The 17,128-nt window shown below is 37.2% G+C and overlaps 1 protein-coding gene across 1 annotated transcript in view; it reads left to right on the top strand.

The window, feature by feature from the left end:
* The window catches only part of cdkal1 (CDK5 regulatory subunit associated protein 1-like 1), a 472,612-nt gene that overhangs the window by 403,691 nt on the left and 51,793 nt on the right, over window positions 1–17,128 (top strand). Inside the window, exon 12 of the mRNA XM_067400691.1 lies at window positions 14,634–14,696. Coding sequence (XP_067256792.1) covers window positions 14,634–14,696 — 63 coding nt within the window. The remainder of the gene's footprint in view (window positions 1–14,633; window positions 14,697–17,128) is intronic.

The following is a 17,128-nucleotide window of genomic DNA, read 5'->3' as shown; positions in this document are numbered from 1 at the left end:
TTGGTTTGGTTTGCTTTCACAAGGCAATATTTCAAAGCGTACCAAAATGTGTTTAAGCAAGTCACATGCGTGTACACCTGTCCCCTTATTGGTCAGAGTTTGCTCTGCGTCATCCATTAAAATGATTGACAAGTTCGCTTCATGAGCATATTATGGCTTATTTAGTACTTACTGTCGAGACACACAAAAGACTATACGAATGTAGCCGTCATTCCTGCTGTTAAATTATGTTCTACATTCTTTCTAATTCAAGTGTGATCTCTCTCTATCTCCCAGCACTGTCTAATAGACTAACTTTGTCGAGACACATGCAAACACTATATGAATGTTATAATGCAGCTAGAGTGGGAATCAAGGCTTTGTTGGGACAGCGTTTTTACACAGAGAACCGCAATTACACAACGTTTTAAGATGAAGTGCTCTTTGGTTTTTAACTGCAGTAGCCTAACTAATGTGCTCACAGAATCAAACACTGCTGCATTTTATGCAAGACATTTTCCGTTATGAAATATGATTGTTTGGTCCGTTGGGTCAGATTGCTTTCACACCACAAGTGAACTGCCCCAGAGTTTGTTTGCAATCGGGCCGAGACCACCTCGTTCAGGCGATCTCGGACCAATTGTTTTGGTGCGGGTCAGAGCGCGATTGCCATGTTCACATATGCCTAAACGAACCGAGCCAAGAGAGAAAATGCACCAAGTTCCGAAACAAACTCTCAGGTGTAAAAAAAAATCCTTAGACTAATGTGTAAGAGTGAAATACAGTATATTTATTATTATTTCCAGTTGTTTTTTGGGCTTCCGGCATTACACTGTTGAAATGTTGTAATGACAGGCTGAGTTTATGCTTAAGGTGTAATAATATCAAATCCAATGACCATGATAGATTGCTGAGGATGAAATATGACCTCTTTCTGGTCTAACATACAATATGCAGCACCGGTTATAGTACCAGGACCCATAGTCAATCACCCTTACTTGTTAACAAATGCTTCCAGACAACAGGTAAATGTGAATCTTCCTGTCGATTACTCTTCATTATGTAATGCAGCTGTTGGAAGACGTCTCCCAGATGTGACGGCCTTATGGAGTTTCTCAGCGATTAGACCCCACTAAAACAATTAAACTGACTAATGAAGCTCAAACTATTAGAGGAAGAGCAGCTTCACACATGGGGATTCATGTAGGTTTTTCTATCCACACTTGAACAGTTTAGCTGCCTTCATCGATTTAGTGCAGCAAAACCTGTCAGATGTAAAGAACTCTTCTATTGCTTTTTGTGTATCAGTTGTCGGTGTGCCTCTCATTAGCATCAGCATATTCTCAGAGTTAATGTGTGCTCCTGTAAACAGTTTTGTCCCCTGGCCTCGTTCCTGAAGTCTGAGTGTTTTTCACTTTTGTTTGACTTGCTGATGTGTAACTATCACAGTCAATGTTTCTGCTCTCACCACCAAGATCATCTTTCATCAAATGTACTGCATGTTTCTTTTATAAAAGCTTCTTCATATGTCATTCCTTTTGTTGCCTCTACCTCTGAGGTGATCGCACACTACCTCTCCAGCACGGATTGATCCATCTCGTGTGTTACAGGAAACTTTAGTAAGGTAAAGCATCCAACAATCCGAGGAACTGAATAGTGATTAGCACTAATGAACACAGGATTGTCCATTACTGAGAATCCATTCAATTCCTTTGTGATATTTTCACACTGTTGAGTTGTCACAGGTCAATTTTGCAGCAGTGGGCCAATCTGATGACTTCTGTTTCAGATTTATCTTCCTGATATTAAAGATTGTGTTAGACTGTAGAAGGGGGCTCTTATGCATATGACTTATTTGTTGTGGGTCAGAACAGTTAGAGTTATTCCTGCTCTTCCTTGCTCTAGTATAGAGGGAAAGATTTCATTAAGACAGCAGGGTCGAGGCTGTTTGAGCATGCAGGTTTGATGGAGGGTCTTGCGGGATCTCCCGGACCCACCTGGTGCACCTGCTACATTCGCACAGAGACCCATAAGAGTTAGTCAGCTCTGGTGGGACGGCGCATTAATAACACTTCCAGATGTCTGCCTGGGACCGAACGGTCTGGCTAGAGTTTGCCGTGGGCCACGGGATGGATGGGCGCTTTGGTTTCTCAGCACGTTTATCTCATAGCTGAGGCCCAGCCGCCACAGCGTGATGAATGGCTTGGTGAGTGTAATGGATTGCTTCGTGTTATCAGCGTCGAACGGTCGCTCAGGCCGAGGAGATCTGGCATGCAGGCAAAGCTGGAAAAACTGGGAGCCTCCAGAACAGCATAATTACTCCCGCATGAGGGAAGGGTTAGTGGAGATAAATTGGAATGATCTCTTGGAATGTTGCTCTTACTAGCTGGACAGGTGTTTACCTTGACAGCTCGTCTGCCTTGGCGGCTCGTCCATGACCAGGGGAAATTAAGGCAGTATCCTAGAGTAAAAGTTAAGGGGATTTGGATTCAAAGCTTCTGCCAGTTTTTGGAGCATTCCTGTTCAGGGATCAGTAAGGAATACCCAGCACATGTGAAAACACATTCATCTTAAAACAAAGACAGATGGGCAAGGCCTGGAGCGACCAATGTCAGCTTCATGGGAAAAATTGGAACAAACAACAACGAAGCTGGTGTCACTCACACTTGGGCCAAAACAGACTTCTTATTTCCAAATCATTTAGCCATTTTTCAGTCACTGTGAAGAAACATCCCCTCCAGAGCTACAGCTTGCTTGTTATCTTTCCCGTGTGTCGTCTCAGATTCTGTTTTAAGTTGTTTCTGGCTCTTGTCAGATGGACTGATGTGGTGAAGCTGCAGATCCTGAGGTCTTCTGCAGTCTATGAGACTGACTTTGAATGGAAGACATGATGGTGCACAGGCAGAGACATGACTGCACTTCCTTTAGAGGACAAAATCTCAGCATCTTTGATCACTGAATCCAACAACACATGTACACCGCATGTTTCTATGCTTGTCAAGTGTATAGTTCAGGGCCTGCTTCTCGCCTTGTAACTAAGGCTATATTTACAATGGAATATTAACCTACTGCTCTCTGCACACACTAAGTACTGCCTATACTGTTTACAACTACTACACTACCATTCAAAAGTTTTTGAAAAATTCCTTCATTCAGCAAGGATGCATTAAATTGATCAGAAGTAACAGTAAAGATATTCATAATGTATCAAAAACTGTATCATGGTTTCCACAAAAATATGAAGCATCTCAACTGTTGATCAGTATTGATAATTAAGCAGCAAATAAGCATAATAGAATGATATTAGCCAACATAATGGTTTCTAAATGATCACGTAATGATGCTGAAAATTCAGCTTTGCATTACAAGAATAATTTACGTTTTAAAATATATTCAAGTTAAATAATAGTTTGTTTATTGTAATAGTTTTTCACAATATTACTGTTTTCACTGTCTTGTTGTTTTACTTGTCTAATAAATGCAGCCTTGGTGAGCAGAATAGACTTCTTTCATTAAAAACATCTTACCAACAACAAACTTTTGAATGATAGTGTATGTGGAACAGCAAGCATTGATTAACATTTTAAACAGCAGTTTGCTACATCACATAATGTTATCCTCTAGGTCAAATGGTAGAGCATGTTGCTAGCAGCACCAAAGTCATGTCTTGAACACACTTGTATAGAAAAATAAGAAATGTAGAATCAATGCAATGTAAGCCACTGTAGTGATGTGACTTACTTTACATTTATTTCAGCAGTAGCAGCAGCAGTTAAAGCAGCAGCGTCTCTAAAATATAAATGGTTACTTTACATTTTTTACTGATTTTTGGCTGTATGAACACGTATCACCAGAAAGAGATGTTTAGTCACAGTAGGTATTATTTCATTGTCATCACACAAGAACTAGAAATTGTATTGTGGGTTAGAGTGTTCCTCACTATATGCTCTGTTATATGCTTTTCTTTTTGGCCATTGCAGTAGGTCATCCGGGTTTTCACTGCACACAGAAAATATACAATACTGCAGGAACCAAGAGCAGCATACCAAAGACTCAGGTTGGGTGGATGTGTCCGTTATGTCCACTGCTGTGATGTGTGTTTTCTGTATGAGCAGTGAATCAAGCAAATGGACTGTATATGAGGTGCCATCCTTCGTTGTGGTTGAGATGACAGATGTGCAGTTGTTTTGGATTTATGAATAGCAACATGCTTCTATATTATCTCCATCTGTCTGAGATGTTTTCACACTTTACGTAAAGCCAAACAACACATGAGCACGTCCTCCACATGATCATCCACTGATCTGTTAGCAATGGTGGAGCTGCTCGTCTTCATACTGTTGAATATTTATAGACACAGAAAGCTGATGCACATATTGTGTAATGAGAATGACTCCCACCTCGGGCTGCAGAGCTCATGTTCTTCTCAGAGGTCCAGTGAACTGTCCTTATGCCAGAACCTATCCTTTTTAGGACTTCATTCACTTTTGACTGAAACTTTCCAAGTGCTCTGTGAACCCGATGTTCTTTAGTCCATGCAGGGCCACAGCAGAGGAGAAACATGAGGTGTAGAGCTGTATGGAAATATATCAGTTCCCTGCAGTACACCACCACAGGATAAGATTGTCTCATTTCAACCTGCTTGACTGAAATGCAAACCCATCGAAAACCCTAGTGACCTTTGTCCGTCTTGCCATTGTCCGTCATCTGTGAGGCTGAGATATGACTTGAAATAAAGGGGAAAAGTGGTTCTTTGGCTTATCAAGATGATTTTTCACCTCAGCTTGCTGTTTTGAGGCTGGTGTAATGTCAGGACTGCAGCCCTAATAGGTAAAAATATTGAGTCTCTCAAGGTCACTCAGGGGTTCATCTTTTTTGATCAAATTTCAGTTACTATTTTTTCTCCCGAATGAAGCTGTGAGATTTAGGAGGGTGAGTGCATTCTCTGGGCCTCTATCTTGGTTATCTCAGATTTTGCTAACCTCTCACCTCCTCTCTCATTCTCTCTCTCACAGTCGTGCAAATCAGACCTCCAGAAGCTGTGCTGCAGGAGAAAATATCGCTCCACAATTTGAGTTCACTCAAAAAAAAAAAAAAAAAAGAAAGAAAAAAAAAAAAAAAAAAAAAAATGTTGATCTAAATTTCCACACAGTTGAATAGATTTGTTTGCGCTTAAACTAGGTTAATCATACAGATGAGTAGAATTTAAATTCAATGAGATCACACCAATTTTATTTGACGTACTCTGTGACTGTTCCCTGAACATAATTCACTCTGCAAATGTAGTGTACAAATAAGAAACTACATCACTGGGATTAGCACAATTAGCATATTGTTTCTTTTTTTGTTTTTGTAATTTTATAACATGTAGCCACCCACAGCCACTTTACATGAATTTGACATTCATTTGAGTGTGAAGGCATGTAAATATCTTAACTTGCTGGTAGTTTCTTTTCCTCTCTGTCTGGTTCTGTATGGAGTCTGAGTGCTATGAATTGGTTGTTATGGAGCAAATTTCTCCTGGGGGCTTATTGGCTGTGCCAGGGTTAAGGTTGTGCATTCTCCGTGTTGAGAAGCCCTGGTTTGATTAGCTGATGTGATTTGGATGAGATAGAGAGAAACGGTTAGAAAATGAAAGAAAAGGAGAGACAGAGAGAGAGAGAGAGATTTGAGATTTTACCAAAACTTTATTAAAACAGTTATAAAAAAGCAACAATCAAATAATTAAAATCACATTAAATCAACACATTCTAGAAAATAAGTTATTTTCTACAACAGAGCAGAGCACATCCTTATAACACCATATATTGAAAAACATTTCTAAATCGTTCATCAAACTGTAGTAATTAAAAATCTATTTTTAAACGAGCTTTCAACATTTTGACAAAAACAGTATAATCATCTGCAGATCTTTCTACCTTATTTCATCTACTCATACATACATCTTTGCTCTTCCCAAAATAAAATTAAAGAGTTGACACCGCTCCCTATTTTTTGGGGGGGGAATACCTATAACCTAAAATAAATAATTATTTAGAAAAAGCTACACCAAACAGTTGGAAAAGATCATAAAACAGTGGAAAAACTGTCTCACAAAGAGTACAAAAAGGACATGGACAGGTCATGATTAATATCAGAGTTCAAAACAGAAATAATAACATTAACAGCCACGGCTGTATGTAAAACCCTCCATTGCAAATCAGCAACCTTCTTCAACAATGGTGGTTTGTACAGTGCCCTCCATTCAGGTCCAACACCATCATTCAAACCTAAGCGAGCTCTCCATGGAGTTTCAATTTTAACATTTAATTTATCTTTGTTCAAAATTTTAACAATCTGTATAACAATTTCTTATCAGCATCATGCACAGACACTTTAAATAAGAATTATTAGTTTCTAAAAAAAACCTGTACAGTCCTTAAAATCTGGGAGAACCTTCACCAAAGGAAAAATATCATCAACACTTGGTTGAACAGACCCATCACAATAAAATTGCAACAGTGTAAGTTCAGAATCTGTTGAAGCTTCTTTCAATTTTTTGAGCAATGCAATTATACAGACTGAGTGGACTTTTAAATGAGAGGCAAGGAGAAGAGCATTGTCCATGTTTGCACCTGTAAACCTAATTACACATCCCAAAGTCACTAACATTAGACGTACAGAACTGTCTGACAAAACTGGGACTTATTAACCAGGTTGACCTCAAACGTGTTTCATACACGACTGGCTCTTCGAGAAACCAATACAGTGAACTGTGATGTTATGCTTTCTCCATTTTAAATAAACTCCACGATAAAAACTTGGTAGTCCACTAGTGTTGAGTTGCTTTAAATCCATCAGAAACAATGTTCTGTTCAGACCAAGTTCACCTAGCTGGTTCAAAATGGTACATGCCAGTGATCTCCACACTAAATCTGTGGGACCACACAGAAACCTCTGCACAAACTGGAAACGAAAAGTTGCCACTCTACTGTTCAGATGAATTAAGCCTTGTCCTCCTTCATCTTTCAGTAAAAATAATACACTTTGGGGAGTCCAATGCAGGCGGTCCCAAGTGAAATCAACAAGAAGTGATTTCAGCAAATCTGAAGGAGGATCAACACATGATAGGCGATGCGATAAAGTGGATAAAATAAGATTGTTAATAACAAGAACTCTGCCTCTATAAGACATTTTTGGTAGAATCCACTTCCATACGACCTTTAATTTTCTCAAGAACATTATCTCAGTTTTTAAGGACAAAAGGTTCTTCACCCAAAAACACACCTAAGTATTTTAAACCCCTATCTGTCTTCCAATTCAATCCCACAAGCAATTTAAACTTTTTTTCAAACATTCCCCCTAAACTGAGAGCTTCACTTTTGCTCCAGTTTACTCTGGCTGAAGAAATTATGCCATATTGAGCTACATTTGTTAACATATCAATATCTTGCTGATTATCAACCATGATTACGAAGTCATCTGCATACACAGATAACTTTAAAGGTACTTTGCACCCTGGTAAAATCACACCTTGTAAAACAGTTCTAAGTTTATGTAATAAAGGTTCAAAAGCCAGAGAATATAACAATCCAGACTGGGCACAGCCCTGTCTAATTCCACGCTGGACCTGAAAAAGAGCGCTCAAAACACCATTGATTTTCAAAACACTCTGAACATCACAATACAAAGTCTTGATTTTATTGATAAAACCAGGAGTAAAACCAAAAGCAATTATTGTTTGCCATAAATATTTGTGTTCAACACGGTTGAAAGCTTTTTCATGATCAATACAAACAATTCCCATTTTAAAACCAAAAAGCTTAGAGATTTCTAACAAGTCTCAAATGAGAACAATATTATCAGAAATCAACCAGTCAGGAATACAATAGGTCTGATCAGGATAAATAACTTGTTCTATCACTTTACTAAGTCTACTTGGCAATACATTGGAAAAGAGCTTATAATCAGTGCAAAGCAGGGACAGGAGTCTCCAGTTTTTTATAAGCTGCAGGTCACCCTTTTTAGGCAGAAGGGTAAGAACTGCCCTTCTGCAACTTAAAGGCAAACGTTAATTGGTTATGCTATCATTCAGCACTGGCAAAAGATCTGTAATTACAGACAATTGTTTTGTTTTTTTGTTTTTTTATAAAAATCAACAGGCAGACCATCTAATCCAGGAGTTTTTCTGCTCTGCATACTTTGCAAAGCTGCATAAAGTTCACCCAGGTAGATATCTGCTTCCAACACTGCATTACTCTCTTGTTTGACCTGCGGAAGACTAGTATAAAAACTGAGCTATCACCTGCTCTTCTTGGTGCTCGCATTTATACAAATCACTGTAAAAACTAACAGCATGTTTATGAATAGCGGCATGATCAGAAAACACATGTCCAGAGTCAGACTTTAAACTATGAATCAAACTTTTTTGACCATTTAAAAAAAAAAAAAAAAAGTGTGATGGAACATCCATTTCCACTACATTTTTAAGATGGGACCTAATCAGAGCCCCTTGTGCTGAACCCCCAAGTAAGTTAGTTAACACAGATTTTTCAACCTCAAGAGCTTCAAAATAGCATTGATCTTTTGTGGCTTAAGCTAAACCCTGGAGTTCTTCCACTTCAGATTCCAAAGCTTTTACTGACTTCATCAAGACTTTGGTAACATTACAATTATATTGTTGACACAACTGTTTTTTTTTTTTTTTTTTGTTGTTGTTGTTGTTGTTGTTTTTTTTTTTACTTTTCCAAAGTCCCACCACTGTTGTAAAGACATAAAATATATATATATTTTTTTTTTGTATTTTGATGATTTTTCCAAAAAGATGTCTTTAAAAATTGTATCTTCTAGTAAAGCTGTATTAATAGGCACTACTGGGCTTTACACATTTCAAAAAGACATATCACAACAAGTGAGTGATCAGAAAACCCAACAGGGCTAATAAAGCAGTTTTTAACAACATTAAAATGATATTTAAAACAATAAAAATGATCAAGTCTGGCCATGGACAATAAATTGTCTTTACATTGAGTCCAGTTATACTGACTTTGATTACCATGTAACCCTCTCCACACATCATATAACTCATGGGTCTCTAACAATTGAATCAGATGAGTGCGAGTGGCAGGATGAGGCTCTACATGATTTCTATCAAGTCTATTCTCTGTGCAATTCCAGTCTCTACCTATAAATAAAAAATTATTTATCATTACAATCTCTAATAACATCATTTACAGCTTCCAAAAAAGTAAATCTCTCTAAACCAACAGCTGGAGCGTCTACAGTGATAAACAAACTTTTGGAAAAATGAACACCCACTCCACAACTATTACTTATTTTGTGACTTAAAAAAAGGCACCCTCCCACTCTCTCTTCCAGTCAGCTTCGTTATCAGCAGTACTATGAGTCTCTTGTAGAAAGAGAATGTCCAATTTTTAAGGGAGCACAGTCTGAAACATGAAGCTCTTTTTCTTTCATCTCTAGCTCCATTTAAATTCAGACTGCCCATTTTTAACTCACTCATAAAACAAAAGAAAAACTAATTAAAACATTTATTAAACATATTCACCATTTTCTTTTAACTTTCTTTAACATTTTGTCTTTTAACTTTCAAAAAATGTTTCTTCAAATGATAAATCTCTTGATCAGTGAAAACTTTCTCCCCTGCGCTTTCAGAACTTTTTTGAAAATTCTTAACTGAATCAATGAAGAGTTGTAGAGTGTGTTTCCTGTTGTGATCAGGAAACCCACTCTCAATTTTCACGTTCCTTTTGTTCCAGAGTTTAGGTGCTAAATAGGAAAAGGATCTGCCGCCTTCAGTTGATTTTGATATTCTGGGTATTATCAACTGGCCTGAATTCTGAGATCGCAATAGACGTGAAGGACTATAATGCATTAAGAGCTCACTTAGGTACTGGGGAGCTAAACCATTTAGAGCTTTATAAGTAAGTAGCAAGATTTTAAAATCTATACGATGTTTAATAGGGAGCCAATGTAATGTTGACAGAACTGGGCTAATATGGTCATACTTTCTGGTTCTAGTAAGAACTCTAGCTGCCGCATTTTGGACCAACTGTAGTCTGTTTAAAAGCCGAGCAGAACAACCACCCAGTAGAGCGTTAGAGTAATCTAGTCTTGACGTCATGAATGCATGAGCCAACTGTTCCACATTTGTCATTGAGAGCATATGTCATAATTTAGATATGTTTTTTAGATGGAAGAAGGCGGTTTTACAGATACTGGAAACATGACTTTCAAATGAAAGATTGGTATCAAAGAGCACACCCAGGTTCCTAACTGAGAACGAAGATTTAATGGAGCACCCGTCAAGTGTTAGAGAGTTCAAGGTTTTTTCGTGAGGACGTTTTTGGTTCAAAGATTAGGATATCAGTTTTTTTCTGAATTTAATAATAAGAAATTTCTTGTCATCAAGTTTTTAATGTCAGCTATGCATTCTGTTAGTTTTGTGAATTTGTAGGTTTCGTCAGGGCGCGAGGAAATATAGAGCTGAGTATCGTCAGCGTAGCAGTGAAAACTAACACCATGCTTCCTAATTATCTCTCCTAAGGGCAGCATGTACAGAGTGAAAAGCAACGGTCCTAGTACTGAGCCTTGTGGTACTCCATATTGAACTTGTGATCGATACGACATCTCTTCATTAACTACTACAGACTGATAACGGTCAGATAAGTAAGATTTGAACCATGCCAAAGCAATTCCACTAATGCCAATATAGTTTTCAAGTCTTTTTAGAAGAATGTTGTGATCGATAGTGTCAAAAGCAGCACTGAGATCTAATAACACTAATAGAGAAATACAGCCACGATCGGATGATAAGAGTGGATCGTTTGTAACTCTAACGAGAGCAGTCTCAGTACTATGGTATGGTCTAAATCCTGACTGGAAATCCTCACAGATTCCATTTCTTTCTAAAAAGGAGCACAGTTGTGTTGAAACTGCCTTTTCTAGTATCTTTGACAGAAAAGGTAGATTCGAGATTGGCCTGTAATTTACTAAATCTCTCGGATCTAGTTGAGGTTTTTTAATAAGAGGTTTAATAATAGCCTGCTTAAAAGTTTTTGGCACGTATCCTAGTGTTAAAGATGAATTAATTATATCAAGAAGTGGACCTACGACCTCTGGAAGCATTTCTTTCAGTAGTTTAGTCGGCATTGGGTCTAACATACATGTTGTTGATTTTGATGATTTGATAAGTTTAGATAATTCTTCCTCTCCTATAGCGGCGAATGATTCTAGTTTTACCTGAGGGACACTACAGTGCACTGCCTGAAGCGAAACTGTAGACGGTTGCATGTTTATAATTTTCTCTCTAATATTGTCAATCTTGGAAGTAAAGAAGTTCATAAAGTCATTACTGCTGTGATCTTTGGAAACGTCAGCAGTTGAATCTCTGTTTCTAGTTAATTTATCCACTGTGTCAAATAAATACCTAGGATTGTTTGTTTTCTATTAAGAGATTTGAAAAATAAGTAGATCTAGCATTTCTTATAGCCGTTCTGTACTCAATCATTTTTTCTTTCCACGAAAGGCGAAAAACTTCTAGTTTTCTTTTCTTCCAACTACGTTCGGCTTTTCTCACAGCTCGTTTTAGAGCCCGAGTGTGCTCATCATACCACGGCGTTGGATTAGTTTCCTTAATCTTCTCTAGATGTAAAGGAGCGACTGCATCTAATGTGCTGGAAAAGAGAGAGCCAATAGTTTCTGTTGCAGCATCGAGTTCTTCTAAGTTGTCAGGTATACTAAGGCGATGAAACTGCTTGGGGAGATTATTTATAAAGCAATCTTTAGTGGTAGAAGTGATGGTTCTACCATATTTATGGCTGGGTGGTGGTTTTGTAGCCTTGGCTAACTGTATTATACAGGAGACTAAATAATGATCTGATATATCATCGCTCTGCTGTAGAATTTCAACAGCATCAATATCAATTCCATGCGACAGTATTAGATCTAAGGTATGATTACGACAATGAGTGGGTCCTGACACGTGTTGTCTAACTCCAATAGAGTTTAAAATGTCTGAAAATGCCAATCCAAATGCGTCTTTATTATTATCTACATGATATTAAAATCACCAACAACAAGGACTTTATCCGCAGCCAGTACTAACTCTGATAGAAAATCAGCAAATTCTTTGATAAAGTCAGTATGGTGCCCTGGTGGCCTGTATACAGTAGCCAGCACAAATGTCAACTTACATAATGTTACATAAAGCACCATCACTTGAAAGGAATTATATTTGAAATTCTTTTGAATGATTCTGAATATATTACTATAAATTACAGCAACACCTCCCCCTTTGCCTTTCTGTCAAGGATTGTGTTGATAATCATAACCTTGAGGACTAGACTCCTCAACATCACTATCAAAAGTCTGAGAACAATCATGCAAAAGGAATATTTTTCATTTTATCAGGGAGTTGATAAACATCTCTAATTTTTATTTTCCTATCATTAGAGTTGTTATGCACAATCATCTCACTTTCTTCATCCAAAGAACCTCCTACTTCCTCTACTTCTTTCTGAGTGCTAGTACTGGCCTTTTCTTCATTATCAGTGTCACAGTGTTGACTGTTCTCAACAGAGTTCTCTTGAAAAACTGAATCTAGCCTCTGAACTTTGTGTGATTGTTTTGGTTTGATCTGATTCATTCAATCATAAAGACTTGCCTTCTAAATGAAACATGTCTCAATTGAGGAGGTTTATAGCCGAGAGAAATCGATCTAATTGATGACATTAGCTGTCCGTGTCGCAAAAGTTCCCTCTGTAACATTTCATTACTAATGAATGGAGGGACTTGCGACAAGATTATCTTTTTTGCCGGATTAACAAGTGGCACCGCTTGAACAAAGACATCTCTGATTATTATGCCTTGTTCAACAATTGTCGCATCTTTATCTAAGTCCACAAAAATCACAACTCCATTGTTCATTCTAGATGCGGATTTAACGCCGTCGTATCCAACAATCCCTTCCGACTGCCAATGCGCAATCCTCTACAGAACAATCTATAGTCGGACAAAGTGAGCATTTCCAGCCACACACTTCCAACTCTGCAAACCGGCATGACTCCCGGTAACACGGGTTTTCACCGCCACCAAAACCTAAACCACTTAAACAATACCACTAACAATAAACAAAACTCTTAAATAAACCTAAAAAAAAAAAAAAGAGAGAGAAAAACACTCACGCAAAACCACGCTCCCAGTCTCGCATCCATTCACTCAACTTCCGCTCAGAGAGAGAGAGAGAGATGTTGTCACGGGACAACAGGCATCATTAGGCAGTGTGAATTCACTCTTGTACTCCAGAGTCTACAGCCCAGTTCTCCATGTGATTGTGGGATGTCAGTTGAGTGGTTTAGGTGGTCTGAGCTCATTTACCGTGTTCTCCATGCATCACTGATCCATTATATCAGATGTTACTGCTTCTGGAGAAGGATTTCAGTAATGTGCATCTGACAGTGAGCTGAAGACGCTGTAAGTTGTTCTTGACTTGTAACAATATGTCGGTGACCGTTTTGTTTTTTGTGATGATTGGTGTCAGTCAGACTAGACAGATGCAGATCAAACCAGTGGTTATTTTTATCATTTCCAACAGGACACTCATTTTCTGCCATATTCCAAAAGTATTTAATGCTATTCCAACTTTACCATAGTTTGTTGTTGTTGTTATTGGAATTGTCAATTCAATGCATTCGTTTAGGTTGTTCATTATAAAGCATGTCATTTAAAACAGAATGTCAATGTAATCATGCCTCACTGATTTGTACATAAATTCTATAACATTCTTGAAGTACCGATTAAAAAATACTCATCTGTTTTTGAGACTCACCAGCACCTGCTTCAACAGACATCACAAAATGTTTAAATTTAGATTTAATGTAATTGATTGACAGTTTGAGTTATAATGTTCATACCTGGTTTTACATCAATCAAGTCAAAACGTAGTGTGAAAAAAAGCAGATAAATGTATAGTTGACATGAAATACTTAGGAATTGGACATTCTATACCAATTTATAGCTTGTGTAGCTACAGGGACCGCAAAAAAACAATGTGATTAAAATGATCAACCAACCTAAATTGAAGTAATGATGAACATTTAAAATATATTCTGAGTTTAATTTAACTGTCATCAGTCTACTGTAGTTTTGAATGGTGACATCCTTTTCTATTTTTATTTATTTTATTTTTTTAATTGCTCATGCCATTGTAGACTATAAATTAAATAATTTTTCTTCAACTTTGTGATGTGAAATTACTCATGTATCATATATGTATGTCTATATTGTAGATAAGTTCTTTTCACGTCCCCACTGGCTGTAAAACATGACTTCTCTTCAACTAGATGCTGCATAATTGCTCATAATTAGCCTTTTTTTTATCTTGTGACTGCATTAAAAGCCATCATACATCTCCTAAATGCTCAGCATTTGCATGTCATTACAAATTAAGGACGTATAAGCTTTTATTGGCACTTCTGGGAGAAACAGAGGTCTTGAGAGGTTTCTTCCCTTTAAGTGTTTCCTTTCTTCATTCCACTGTCTGATGTCTTCATGTCATTTGAGTTTGCCTTCAGATGTTTTCTTTTGTTTTTTTTTTTGTTTTTTATATAACGTTCTTCCTTTAAGATTGTGGTGTTGTTTTTCTACTTTCACAGAAAAAACAAAGAACCAAAGATCTCTCTGCTCTCTTCCACTCTTACAACCCTTATGACCACAAGGTAAGAGAAAGCTGTGTTTTAAAAAATATTAAAATATATAGTTGTTGTTGTTGTTTTTAAATGTGTGTGCATTTTATTCCAGAGATAGATATTGTTTATTATTCAACAAAAGCTAAGATTTAGAAAGAGGATGAGGAATAACAGAGTGATGTTGAACAGGAACAGGAAGCTATGTTGACCCTCCAGTGCTATTTTAATGACATCATTAAAGTTAAAGTCAGCAGAGCTCTTGTGGCTTTATCACAGAAAGACAAAAAATCCAGCATCAGTCCAGTGGCTCTGAATGCTCTTGTCACATTTCTGATACTACATTACTGTAACTCATCACATCTGCACTGATTAGAGCATTGAATCCGCCTGACAAAACGGTCAGAGAAGCTCTTTATTAACAAAAAAGCACTGCAGTGCCGCTAAGAGAGATGTTTTTAATATTTCATGCTTTCAGCTTGTATGAATGTTATTGAGATTGCCAGCTCCCTGCTTCTGTGGATGTTGATCTGTGTTTATACATGGAGGTGATGCATTAAGCAGCTAGCAATGGTATAAACATTTTGTCAGATACTAATATAATATGTTTTATGGACAAAAATCAATAATGAATGTTGATTTAAAAAGTATACTTTTTTTTTTTTTTTAGCTTCCAGCTTAATCAGACCAGTGCTGACCGACAATAAGTGTAGTATTAATACAGCTACTGTTCATGCATCTCTAAAAACTGTTACTGGAAACCTTCTACTGTTCTTCAACCTTCTTCACATAGCACTCAATCTTAGATAATTACATACACCGTATAAAGTGACATACTCGCTAAAGGAAGAAATTGATACAATTAGATAGGATGAACGTGTACTTTGGTTTTACAGAAGAGACTGTGAATCCTTTACTGTCAGTGGTGTCCATCTGTAATGCACATGGCAACGATAAATGGTCGACATCTTCATGTAACGTCACACTTCTTGGGTTACTAAATTCCTGTTTTCTGGCCCAGGCACTTGTTGACACATTTTTAGATGCTGAAAGCAAATGTCAAATTGTGTCTTATTCAGACAAGATCTGCTAGATTTACTCATGGATCTGTTTTCATCTCTCTCTCTCTCTCTCTCTCTCTCTCTCTGAATGAGTATAATTAGAAAAAGAAAAGCAATATCACAATTCTTTTGTGTGCATTTCACCAGAAGGTCAAAGGGCACACCATTTACCTGAGCTCTTAATTCAGAAAACACAGATCCACATGAAATCATTATTTGAAGCTGATTTCAGTTAATTTCAGAGTACCATTATCTGTATGTGATCTGAAGCTGAGCTCCAAATTGACATGTGCCCATGTGTGTGAATGTATGTACAGTATAGGTGTAGGTCAGATATAAACAAAGAAGGGATATCCATGTCATGTCAGGGTCCAGTGTTGCTAGATTGGGAGGTTTTGAATTTGATTGTGCATGTAAAAATTGGTTTTAGTGGGTGCACAAAATTTGGGCTGGTTTGTGGTCAGTTTGGTGGTTTTTAAACATCTAAATTGCATAAGCTGACATATCCTTAAACTGCTGGACTTGATTAGTTTTGACTGTGCAAAGATATGCATTATGTGCTACAATGTACTTCACTAAAGATTTGCTGTAGTTCTGTCTAAAGTTAAAGTGCAACACAAAGGTAAGCACATTATTGTTGTTAATTTTTGCTGTCGGATTATCGTATAATATGTATCAATGAATGACACCGTTTGTCACGGTGTGTGCATGAACTAGTGTGAAATACCTGCTAATTATGTTGCTTATTCCGATCACTTATATGGGGCTCTTTTTGCATTTGAATTGGCTTATTCTGATTGTTGACATTTGAAAACGGTGCATGTGTTTTTCCGAGGGTATCGGTTAAGTTCTTGATTGCTGTTTTGACATTGGTTTAGATGTCAGGTTAAGTTTAGGGGACAAAATATAAAGTTTGTACAGTATAAAAGTCTATGAAGAGTCCTCATAAAACCAAAATGTGTGCATGTGAAAGCTGTCAGCCACACACATGGATTCATTGATACATGTATCTATTTTTGTGTAAATGCGTTAATGTTTCTTAGGCTGGGAGCTTTTAAAAACATACCTTTCACACTCTCACTATAGTTTATTTAAATTGAATGATGGCTGATCATGGAAATGGCTGATGCTACAGTAAATACACACAATTGAAATTTTTTAACTTTTTGCATGATCTCACAAAATTATAGCTTGATGACACAAATATTCTGATTAGTGATATTTACCTTAATTTAGTTTTATTTTCTTCATCTATCCTGTGCGTCTCATGTCACTGACTTGCTATCTCACTGCAGAAAACACTTCATTACAAGCAGCCTCAGGCAGGATTACAACATAATTTGTGTAAAAATGTTTGTAAATCATTTTCAAAAAAAAAAAAAAGACAATCCCAGAATGCTCAGC

The sequence above is a fragment of the Chanodichthys erythropterus genome, chromosome 2 (assembly GCF_024489055.1).
Source record: "Chanodichthys erythropterus isolate Z2021 chromosome 2, ASM2448905v1, whole genome shotgun sequence".
Lineage (NCBI taxonomy): Eukaryota > Metazoa > Chordata > Actinopteri > Cypriniformes > Xenocyprididae > Chanodichthys > Chanodichthys erythropterus.
This window is presented reverse-complemented; position numbering and strand designations above follow the sequence as displayed.